The 12,796-nt window shown below is 36.0% G+C and overlaps 1 protein-coding gene across 4 annotated transcripts in view; it reads right to left on the bottom strand.

Annotated features, from left to right (window-relative positions):
- The window catches only part of LOC108713119 (dedicator of cytokinesis protein 4), a 154,986-nt gene that overhangs the window by 96,393 nt on the left and 45,797 nt on the right, over positions 1-12,796 (bottom strand). For 2 of the 4 annotated variants that reach the window (XM_041588552.1, XM_018255892.2), the window contains exons 2-6: positions 12,043-12,126; positions 8,380-8,420; positions 6,112-6,167; positions 4,040-4,136; positions 2,108-2,256 (exon numbers count right to left, since the gene is read on the bottom strand). In XM_041588552.1, coding sequence (XP_041444486.1) covers positions 2,108-2,256; positions 4,040-4,136; positions 6,112-6,167; positions 8,380-8,420; positions 12,043-12,126 — 427 coding nt within the window. Of the gene's footprint in view, positions 1-2,107; positions 2,257-4,039; positions 4,137-6,111; positions 6,168-8,379; positions 8,421-10,852; positions 11,046-12,042; positions 12,127-12,796 lie in introns of those variants that run through there. The other 2 variants (XM_041588550.1, XM_041588551.1) reach the window with 1 other exon arrangement.

The following is a 12,796-nucleotide window of genomic DNA, read 5'->3' as shown; positions in this document are numbered from 1 at the left end:
AGAAAAAAAACTTGTTTTGATGAATCAACAGCAGTGATATTTCAATCATTCCATGTTTTTAAATTTGACATTTTCAAGGTTTAATTGCCACTTTCCCATTCTTTCAAATAATCTCCTTACATCTAGCTAAATGTCCTTGCTCCTAGCTGCCCCTTTTTACTGTCCATTTCTCAGTATAAGTTTTCTGATTTCATTTCCCACATCTTTTACTAATCCCCCAATTATTATTAATATGACTCACCATTATGAATATGATGGATCTCTGTGCTTTCTACTTGACTGACCACTGAATAATATTTGTATCCATATTTAGAGCACTTCCCGTCACGTTTCAGACCACTGAAATTTATAAGCTTACACTGCAATCTAGATGTGCTAAAACTGGATTTTACAATTATCATTAATAAGTAAAACTGTCCAGTATTCATGGGTCTTCAATGCTATTTATACAAAGCCTTAATAATACTGCAAATGCAATGTTAAGTAATTAACACTATTAAAATGTTACTTGGGTTAAAGTACAACAATCCAACGACTAAACTACAAATATAAATATATTTTTTTTTCCCTGTTATACAGCAACCAGTTATCCAGTAAGCTCCTAATTATGGAAAGGTCATCTTCCATATACATTTTTACTCAGATATTTCTAAGCTACTGTATAAGTATCATCTAGAAACCCCCAGTTCCCAAGCATATTGGATAATAGATTCCATACTTTTAATGCACTCAACATATATACTACTGGGGACAGAGCATCTTAAATAAGCAAGCTTCTAAAATTCAAATCTGAAGTACTGTATACTGTTGTAGATTATGTGATATTCATTGGTGTTTTAGTTGTGTGTTTACAAGTTTCAACCCACAGCAATACAAGTTACTTAAATTACTGCCACTACTAACGGGAAGTCAAAGTCAGTACAAACCTGTAGGCATTTTCTAAAACCTATGAATTTTATAAATATAAAACGGATATTTCAGTAAATAAACATGGAATGTGGTAGGATACAAATGAAAATTACTAATGGCCCAGGTCCAGATTTGTGGAAATGCCCAAAATATTAGGGGCAGCAACCTGTCCATAACTGCTGCACACACTGGGGGCTCATGGGGGGGGTGTTGTTTGACAGCTGCGTGCAAAGTCCCAGAGCCAGCAAAGTAGAATATGTATGCACACTCGATGGTGGGGGGATGCAGTCGGCCCTATAAGGCCCATAAACAATGTGTAAACCCAGCTCTTATGCAATGTTATCTATGTTCTGTACTTAGCACTTGATTGAGAATCCATCAACAGATCTAAACTTGATTTTAAAATAGGACCTGGCATTTCAAGTACACAGAGACCCAAACAGCCCACCACCCCCCCAATAAGTAGAAGCTATCTGTCGCATATTACAACAGCCCTTCTGGCATTTGCCAGAATCCACAGGTTGCCAGTCCAAGGTAAACAGTGGAGCACAGGGCTCACAGGGACTGCTGAAAGCAAGCGCTAAGTTCAGGGTTCTCTGGTGCCCTGTAGTCCTTGAGTCCACTGAATAGCTAGTAAAACACCTTGGATATTTTAATTTTTCAGTGAAAGATGTATATGGGATATGGTGGAATGCATTTTAAGAGATAGGCATTTTACTGCATTTAGGAGAAGATAGCACTTTGCTGTCCATCTGTCACCTCTCCAGTAGGCAAAGCTGCTGAGCACAGAATACAGAGAGGGGTCCAATGCTTTTTTTCTCCATACTGGACCCAAGAAGTCAACTGCATAGGAGCAAGGTGCAAAGGGCAAAAAACATGCACCTAAAATACATATAGGCTCCCTGTCATATTTTTCACTGGCATTTTGTGGCCAGAAAATGCACACATGACAAGTAAATCACAATGAAGCCAGTCTCAGTACACATGGTGCAGAGCCGGCTGTGTGTGATGGAAGATTTAAAGGAAGAGGAGAAAAACTGCACCAGCTTCTGCAAGATACAAAACATTGTTTTTGGCTTGTTTATTATTTTATTTGCCTTAGTTAATCTTATGTTTATTTTTCTTGGTCTTGGCTCTATCTTTAAGTATTTTATGCCAATAAAAGCTAAACCATTATCTATTAATATCTATTACTCACTCATTTCCCCAGTCCAGACGAGCTGTGATGTGGCGCTTCACGTCCTTCATTCGATCATGAGTCAGATGTCCCAAAAGTACTTGTCTGCGCAGATCTAATATCTCATTCATAATGTGCCCCAGACGATGAAATAGATCACCTTCATTTTTCTACCATAAAGAAGCATATATCGGTGAGTAACACCTAGTTTATTTACTAAAATCCGAATTTTTCAACTGAGTTTTAAAGGGGAAAACATTATTTTTTTTGTGAGAAAATTTTTTCTAAATGTATTATACCGAGGCTGCTAAACGTCCGAATCCAAAAATACGCCATCTCAAACCTGCCTAGATCATGTAGAAGTCAATGGCAGAAGTCCCTTTTACAAATGGAAAATATCATGATCAGTTCTGGGTTTCGTACAATAATCCCAAAAATGTGTGGGTTTTCGGGGATAATCCGAAAAAATCGGAGTTTTCGGGGTCAAATCTGAATAATTGTCAGTTTCTAAATTTTTTTGAAATTTTATCGAGTCTTTTCTTGCACCGAATTTTTTATAATTATTTTATTGATAATTAAGGTAAAATTGTGGCTGGGAGTTTGGTCGAAGTTGATTAAATAAAATAATGAGAAGAAAATAGGGTTTTGGTAAATAATCCCCCTAGATTGTAAACTCTAACAGAGACATTCTTCTGACCTGATTTCTTGGTTACGCATTGTCCCATCATTTCTGAATGTGTTGTAATGTATGCTCCTAAATAATTTGCACAGCACTGTACAGAATGTTTGCAAATTATACCTTAATATTTACACTTGCTGGGGGAATACTTGAGCTACCATCAGGTCCAAGATGGTGGCTGCTTTAGGTTTCCCCAGCATCAATAGGCACTGTTGTGTACCATTCATGAAAAGAAGGATGGATGCATTGGTAACCATGTGCCTGAACATGCTTGGATGCAAGTACCTTAGTGAATTAAACCAATATGCATTACCCACTGTACTTAGTTTAGAGCATCCTCATTCCCATGGGTGATCATAAATCACTCTTATACTATTTGGGCTTCTTTACATATAAAACTTTATGGGTTGCATTTTAAGTAGCCTCATTTCTGTCATTCTCTACATCCGATGTAGTTCAGAAAAATAACATTTTACAGAAGATATACAATTAAAACATATAATATTTACTTCTTAAAAACCCAAAAAGATTTTTAAATGCCCTTCATTGTAAATTTCCTTAACACCACACATTAGGCTGATGGGTTTCAGACTTTAGTTTCAGAACCCTTTTGCAGCTCAACATTTAGCCCCACTTAGTGAATACTGATGCAATACTTTGCACAGTGGAGTTTCTATTGAGGGTCTCCAGTGGTTGGCAGCCTCCACCTCCCCTACTGCCATAGAATCACATGCAGACAGCTCCTAAACCGGTGGCCTTGCTAGAAATCCGGTCATGAGAATAAGTGCCATACACTTAATTGCCTTGTGCCATACATTTAATTTCCTTGTGTCATTCATTTTGCAATCTTAGTGGTGCATTCATTTTAAAGGGAAATGCATGTGTTAAATTATTTAATCTGCCCTGTGATTCTGGGGCTTTGTATCAATTTCATGTCACCCTGTTTGCTTTCCCCTCAGAGTTTTTTTACTGATTTAATTATATTACTGAACCATTAAAATAATTATCTAGGACAAAAGTAAAGATTGCAGCCTCTACATGGATTTAGGCCCACTATCCATTTATCCCTGCTAACACATAAGGCACAAGTAATATATATAATTGACATGGGTCATTCATGTGAACAAGCGCTGCATGCAAAGTGCAGTTTCAGGTAGTGTCCCTTTAGCCAAGCAGTACAGTATCTCAATCCTATGATCAATGAATGACCTACCAGCAAGTTACTGGAGAAAACAGAATGTAGTAGAATGGATTTTTCATTTAATGAAACTTACCACATAAAGCTGCTTCCACATTGTGCCCCAATCTCTCAGTGTTGAGGTCATCTCTGTAATAACAGCATCTTCAGTAGGAATGACCATTTCAAACTGCCTGTGAAAATAATACAATAGTGATTTTACAGTAAATGCATGGCCTTCTGTAGAAAGGTCACAGACCTTTACTGTAGCAAATGGAAACGGCTTAAATCAGACCAAATATGAAAATGCATGTAATAGCTAAGGAAACCATTATATTAAGCTGCTTACACGCCATATACAGTATATTTTGTTTAAAAACATACAGTTGTTTACCTGATTTATCTGCTCATACCAATTCTCTCACCCATGTGGAGCTTTCCCAATTGGTTCCAGACAATCACAAGTCCAATTCCTGTTCCCTGGCAATGGAACTCTTCACAACATCATAAATACGGATTCCTTGGACACGTTATATTCGGATGAATAAAAACGTCTTTATTTATTAATAAATATAATTTGCATGTCAGCTCCAACTCAGCTCATGAATTCATTACTACTAGTTAGTAGTAATTAGTAGTAATTCATTAGTAGTAATGAATTCATGAGCTGAGTCGGAGCGGACATGAAAATTATATTTATTAATAAATAAAGAAGTTTTTATTCATCAGAATATAATGTGTCCAAGGAATCCGTATTTATGATGTTATCTGCTCATATACTGCATTTATTTATGAGCATGTCCATTGTGACGTTTACAAATATGTATTCATAATAATGTTCCATTGATCAAAGTAAATGTTTTATACCTTACAGTCCATTTAATTTAAAGTGATTCTGACATTAAAATATTTTCTTTTTAAAATATTAATCTACATTAAAAGTTACATTTAGGTCACGCTGATCATTTGGTGATAGTAATGCTTTTGTAAGTAATTATAACTTAAAGTTCATAAACCTAACTGGTTTGCCAACCTGAGTCTGACAGTTAAGAGTTTCTAATGCTAACTGACTACTGCTGCACAAATATGTCAGCCCCCTCATAGAGGATCATGGGGGTAATAAAGGTAATATTGAATCATCAGGCAAATACTTTTATGGCAAAATTATAAATAGCATTCAAAGACAATGTTATGATAGATATAAAAAAGGTTATTTTCTGGTGTCAGTATCTCTTTAAGCATTTAATTATTCAAAAGTAGTTAGCTAGTTCTCTAGCAGAGCTTAAAAGTACCCTAGAGAAGGATCATTTTCACTCATCAAAACAAACATTGAAAACGAATTACCTATTGTTTTCCCCCCTGCAGATTACATACATATTACATTTCTAACTGGTAGAGCAGATCAACTCGGTATATAGTGTGATCATCAACCTAGCACAGTTCTTAGTGATGTTATCTGTTATAATTGGTGTAATTCTGTCACATTTGTGATGTAATTTCTGTCACATGACTCACTTAAACTTGTGCATTACAAAAATAATGTCAAATATGAGGATATTAGAAGTCACCTCAGAGTTCCTTGACTTTTACAAAAGCACTTGCCTTCAGCCTTTCCCTTTTATATGGTCATGGAGCTCCTCGGTCACTTCTAATATCCTTATATTTTAAATAGGGGGTCATTTATTCACTATATAAAACATGTTCATAAACATATTATATGTTATAAAGAATGAAAGAAATGGTAAAAAGAGAGAGAAAAAAGTAAAAGGGAAAAAAATGAATGTGCTGGAGGGTTCTAGACAGTTGATGCATAATGTAATGAATATGTCCACAGGTAGTAAATACCAGTCTGTAGCAAAATTTGCTGGGCCTGAAAGAAAAAACCCACATTAGTGGTTTCTTTTCAGACTTTCCCTGAGCTTTACAACACAAAAACTGTATGGTGCATTAATAGAACTACAAGCACAGGACTATTAGTGGGTGAATATGATTCATAATGATTCTGAGACAAAGACAAACACCTGACAAGAAGCAAACTTTCACATTAAAACCCTTACAAAAAACATTTTAGAATGTATAATTATTTCATAGTTACTGTCAAGGAACTATTTAATTTATTAAAAAGAAAACTCCAACACATTCTCAAGTTTTTTTTAAAAAAGTACTTACCCTTTGTTTTTTATATATGCATTTTTTAGGTGAACATAACGTGATGGAAAAATTCCCTATAATAAAAAAAAAATACAGGTAAAATAGCCAAAATCACATTCTTACAGTTATGAAGAGAAATAAATAGATGTGTTATGAATTAGGAGTCTTTCTTAGTAGTACATGGAAAATGATGTGTACAGGTATGGAATCCGTTATCTGGAAACCCATTATCAAGAAAATTCCAAATTATGGAAAGGTCGTCTCCCCTTTTTCACTGTAATAATAAAACAGTCGCTTTTACTTGATCCCAACTAAGATATAATTAATCCTTATTGGATGCAAAACCAGCCTATTTGGTTTATTTAATGTTTACATGATTTTCTAGTAGAAGTAAGGTATGAAGATCAAATTATGGAAAGATCCGTTATCTAGAAAACCCCAGGTTCCGAGAATTCTGGATAATAGGCCCCATACCTGTACTGTGCAATGCATTGCATTAGACCAGAACAAAGCTGTTTTCTCTGCCCTTTAGGTTTAGTTATATGAACAGAAGAAGAAATATACCTAATATGATTTGCCCACAGGAAATCAAGGTGCATTTGGTTATATTTATACACAACCAGTCAAAACCTTTTCAACACCCTGTTAGCATTTTGAGTTGGATTTCAAGCAATGTAAATAATGAAGAATTAAAGTAACATGTTATTCTGTGTGGGGTGTTGTTCGCACTTCGAGTGAAATAACTACTAATCTTAGACCCCTCAATGGTGCTTTTCTTCATTAAAAATGTGCAACAGCTTGGGGTATCATTGCACTAAGCACTACTCCACAATCTTCCTGAAGTGGAGAGATTTCTGCATATGCAACTGGTTTGGGACAGTGCAGAGGATCATGGGACTTAAAAGGTAAGTGCTTAAACTATAATAAAGTTCTTACCATTGAGTTTAGAATAGGTAATTTGAGTAGCTAGATAGGTAATTTAACTGAGACGACTTATAAACTTTAAAAAAAATTACAATTTTTTGCAAGGACCAACATTTTAGCTTAACCACCATCCTCTCAATATAATGACACATTTAGGGACAGATTTATGAAAGTGTGAATTTAGAACTCGTTGCAATATAACTCACTCACTTTCTATTCATTCCTATGGTTTTTTTAAAAGCATTTTTATCAAACGGTGAACTCCATTGACAGATGCGATTCCAAAAATCCCATAGGAATGAATAGAAAGTGCGTGAGTTTTTCTGTGGTGAGCTCTAATCTCACATTTTGATAAATATGCCCCTTATTCCATCAAGGAAATGAATAAAGTTTTATAAGGGTAAACAGTTTCCACGAAAAGAAAATGGCTAAATCTAGCAGATGCTACATGAGGTTGGAGAGCCTAAAATAAAAGTTAACATAAGGAAGCACTTCTTTAAACAAAGGGTAATATAAACATGGGACAGGTTTCCTGTTAAAGTGCCAGCCACTAATTCAGTAAAGAAACTCAGATAGGCATGAAGTACAAATAGAAATCACTATCAACACCAAGTCTATATGGTATTAAATAAATATTATGGTGTGCCTAAAATATTTGTTGAAGCATTTACTGTATGGCTGATCCATCCCAAAGTGCCACAAATATATTTTCAAGCAAATACATGTTTAAATGGGTGCTAAACTTTAAAATTGTATTTCTTCTATTATTTACTTTTAAAGTATAAGTTTGCTGAGCTGTTTCCCATGGTGGTGAAATTCTGATATAGTGGTGTTTTTGTTTTACATGGCTGTGGAAAGTGGCATAGAAACCAATACAATATTTTTTACCCTTTTTACATATCAAGGGCTAAACCAAATTCAGGGTTCTAGATATTGTATGATTACAATCCCCAACATACCCCATACAGTTTTAGAAAAATCAGTTGTACAGCATCTACAGTATCTAGAAACAACTTATTCATGCTTCAGAAACAAATTGCTTAGGTGGGAATCCTTTAAATGGCCCCACAGACTATCTAAGATTCTTTCAATTCCATTTAGACCTATTTATTATGCTGTGTAAAAAGTGGAGTGATATATGTTTGAGATGTTGCTCATAGCAATTTTTCCCTCCACTTTTTACACATCATGATTAATAGCCCCCCTAGTGTATGTGTGTGTTGTCAATGTTTTTCTTTTTTTTTACTTCTGCTACAGTATATACATCCTATGGGGTGGAGGAGTTCAATAAGATTAAATTGAAGCTGCATTAATTTATTTTTCCTTTAAAAAATACAAATACATGTAAGAAAAACTCAGTACCTTGATATTTAGGTTCTTTACTGCAAATCCTCTATACCAGCCTGTAAAAAAAAATTAAAAAAAAATGTAAATTATACACATGCTCTTTCTGTAATTATAAAAAAATGTCTTTGCACAGCTATCCCCAAATGTTACAAAAGGCCTTAAGTCTGCCCAGTAGCAATAACCCATAGCAAACAATAAGATGTTTGCTTTTAAACCAATGACCAGTAAATTCTTCCTGCTGATTGGTTGCTATGGTTTACAGCAACTATACCCCCCGAACAATGTAGTTCTCTATAAAATACAGTATATTGCATAAAACAGCTCATATGTAAAATCCTGCTTTATGTAAATAAACCATATTTATAATAATATACTTGTCTTAGTAGTATGTGGCATTGGGTAATCATAAATATAAAATTGCTATTTTAAAAAATAAGGGCCACCCCCTGGGATCCTAGGATTCACGGTGCACACAAACAAACTATACATGTTAGGTCACAAGAGACGATTAACAGACAGAGTTACGTCTTTTGCTTCCACACTTCTTCCTGTTACAGTTAGAGCTGCAGTATTTCTGGTCAGGTGATTTCTTAGGCAGCACAGAGACCAGCATGAAATGGTGGTTCAAGGCAAGAGATGTAAAAGGGCAATATTTACTTAAATATATATTCGAGTTTGGTAAAACATGCTCTTGTCACCCCCATTCGGAAAAAACCCTCTCTTGAGCCCTCCAATCTTGACAACCTCCGGCCTATCTCTCTGCTACCTTTCATCTCTAAACTACTTGAGTGCCTAGTCTACAACCGACTAATCTCATTCCTCTCTGACAATAACCTGCCGGACCTCCTACAATCTGGTTTTAAGCCACAACACTCCACTGAAACTGCCCTGACTCGACTAACTAATGACCTTTTAACCGCTAAAGCCAACAATCATTTCTCACTACTAATACTGCTTGATCTCTCAGCCACATTTGACACTGTAGATCACCCTCTCCACCTCCAGTCCCTCCATTCGCTTGGCCTTTGTGACACAGCCCTGTCCTGGTTCTCTTCTTACATCACCAATCATTCCTTCATTGTCTCCTACGATGGAGTAGCATCTTCTCCCCTGCCTCGTTCTGTTGGGGTTCCTCAAGGCTCTGTCCTGGGACCCTTATTATTCTCCCTCTATACTTCCTCCCTCTGCAAATTAATCAACTCGTATGGTTTCCACTACCAACTCTATGCTGATGATACTCAGATCTCTCATCTCCTGATCTCAGAACTCCTTAACTCGTGTCTCCTCCTGCCTGTCTGCTTTCTCTACCTGGATGTCGCAACACTACCTTAAATTAAACCTCTCTAAAACTAAAATGGTTCTCTTTCCTCCAACTAACACCAGTAACATCCCGGAAGTATCCATCATAGCTAACAATTACATTATCACCCAGGCCCGGTGCCTTGGGGTTATCCTAGATTCTGCCGTCATTCACTCCTCATATCCAGTCACTTATTAAATCATGTCACCTAAGAAACATATCCAAAATACGATCATTTAACACCCAAGATGCTGCCAAAATTCTTATCCACTCTCTCTTCATATCACGTCTAGACTACTGTAACTCTCTTTTAATTGGCCTTCCCCTCCAGAGACGGTTACCTCTCCAGTCCATAATGAACACTGCTGCGAGGCTCATACACCTCAGCAACCGCTCCTCCTCTGCCACGCCATTCTGTCAATCCCTGCACTGGCTTTCACTACCTCTCAGAATTAAATTCAAATGACCCTGACATTCAAAGCACTTCATAACTCTGCCCCTCTCTACATCTCAGAACTCATCTCTATATACTCACCCAACCGCTTACTACACTCCTCTACTAACCTGCTACTCAACTCTTCTCTCATTACCTCCTCACATGCTCGCATTCAAGACTTTGCAAGGGCTGCACCCCTCCTCTGTCTGTCTGACTTTCTGCCAACCTTTCTGCTTTCATGAAATCTCTTAAAACGCACTTCTTTCGAGACCCCTACCCTCACTCTACTTAACTACCAAATGCAACACCACATACAGTACCACATTTCTCACCCACTTAATTCAATCTTGCCCACTCCCACACCTTGTGTATTACTCCCTTCCCTTTAGAGTGTTATCTCTTTCTGCATAGGGCCTTCCTCACATTTTGTACCGGTATTGATTGTAATGTATGTAACTCCATATGTTCTATGTATAATTCATGTGATTTAGTTGTATAATCACATTTACGTTACAGTGCTACACAAAATGTTGGCGCTATATACATACATGTTAATAATAATAATAATAATATATCTACACTATGAATTTCTGGTTTAGAAATATGAAAATTCACTCTTAAACAGGATCTTCACCATCCCACACTTTTTCCATTTCAGTTGTTTTAAATAGACCGTTCCCAGAATGTAACAATTCCACTAATGCTACTGAGAAACGTATCAACTAAATGTAACAATTGTTCAGAATCCACACCTGGATTACTGAGAATGAAAGACCAGAGACAGAAACATTGAACTTTAAACTTCAATTTTGGAAAATGGCCTAAAACAAAACATTGAAAACAATTTAAAAAAAAGTCTCCATTTCTGGTGTGCAATCTGAGAACAACTGAAAACCATTGAACTGAGTGATTGAAAGATGAACAACCCATTTAAAGCAATTTACTATTGCCCCTGCAAAAGTCTTACTTAGGGCTAGTCCACACGGGGAGATAGCCCTGCGTTTGCGGTCGCGGCGACAAAGCGCCGCGCCAGTCGCCGCGACCGGCGCAGGCGACAGTTTTGTATGGGCGCCTATGTAAAAACGCCTGTGCTAACCACACGAGGCGATGCGCTTTTCAACAGTCGCCTGAAAAAGCCTGGCGAGGCATTTTCAGGAGAGCCGAAACGTTGATGGAATAAACAGTTTTACATTTCTTGAAGAAAATCCTGGTGTGCTTCAGCTTTTTTGTCGTATATATATATATATATATATATATATATATATATATATACATATAACACTAATAAGAGACGTTCTTCATTAAGAGAGCAAATCTTACAACTTTTTTCTATACCATCTAAGAACAGAGCAATTAAAAGACACAAGTTATTATTAACATGTATTTATATAGCGCCAACATATTGCGTAGCACTGAAATTGTAACAAAGAAATCACTGCAGATAAATGGAAATCTCTATATAGAAACAACATAAAAGTCTTGTTTCAGTTTTGCTGCTCTCCTCTTTCCCATATGTTTAGGTATAGATTAGAACTCTTGAATTTAGTCAGGGTTCTTTTATGTTGATTTTTTGTCAACAGGTCATGGTGGTTTCAAGTAGAAAGGGAACTATTCTTCTGAGATTCCGGGAAAATGATCATTGTTAAGTTTTTTTCTAAGCAAAAAAAAAAAACCCTATATAATTTTATTGTTATTTTTATATATCTTATAAATAAATGAAATAGTTTTCATTACTTCCAATGTAAGGGACAGTCTTTTAGTCATGGTGGCCGAGATACCCCAGAGTGTAACTATGAATATTTATAAAGCTGTATTTGAAGTTATTTTTCATCTGTGGCATAAATATAAAATGTTGAAATGATCAATGATCTAAATCCCCACTGCATATGTGACATGGAAATAAAAAGTAATAATAATAAGTACATAAGGAAAAAAATTATACCTTCACATTTTTCAAGGATTTGAACAGTGTCACCAATCTCTAACGTCAAGCCATGTGGAACGGTTGCTCGAAAGCTGGCCACCACTGCAAAACAAGATCAAATAATTAAATTTTTTGCATGATAAGTAAAACATGTTTTTACCATAGAAAATGAAGACAAGACCTTTTCAAATTTGTATATATTTTAAAGCACTTAAGAGAAGTGGTGTTATCCTAAAGTGTTGCCAGCAGTTTAAATTGTTTTTCAGTGATTTTTACTTTCCGGCAAATCCTTTCTGATTTAAAGAATTTAAAGGATTTCTACCAAAGCAGATCAATTTGAGACTACATCAGAAATGAGTTAAAAGCTCTCAGATATACTACTGCAGATGTTACAGAAAAGCTCAAAGTCATTGGCTGCTTGGCAAATTGTCATTTTTAGAAATGCTTCTACTTTACCAACAATGCACATTTAAGTTTCAGCATCTTATTGTTCCACATTGCACGGACATTCATTCTTGGCTACTAATATAATCTGAAGCAAATTTTTCTTTCTCAAGGTTCAGTCTGACATCTTTCTTGTTACTGGTAGCTTTATCGCCACAGAACACTCCTTTTCTGCAGATAGGCACAGAAAATTGTCCAAATTATAGAATTAATTACTAGTACAAACCAAAATTCACCTTTACTTCCTCAGTTATGAAATGAGTGTGCAAAGTATATATGTAAAATTGATAGACCTGTACTTCTCTTAGGCAGGAACAGTATGCAGCAT

The sequence above is a fragment of the Xenopus laevis genome, chromosome 3S, assembly GCF_017654675.1.
Source record: "Xenopus laevis strain J_2021 chromosome 3S, Xenopus_laevis_v10.1, whole genome shotgun sequence".
Classification (NCBI taxonomy): Eukaryota; Metazoa; Chordata; class Amphibia; order Anura; family Pipidae; genus Xenopus; species Xenopus laevis.
Note: the sequence above shows the minus strand (reverse complement) of the source record. Positions and strands in the feature narration are given on the sequence as shown.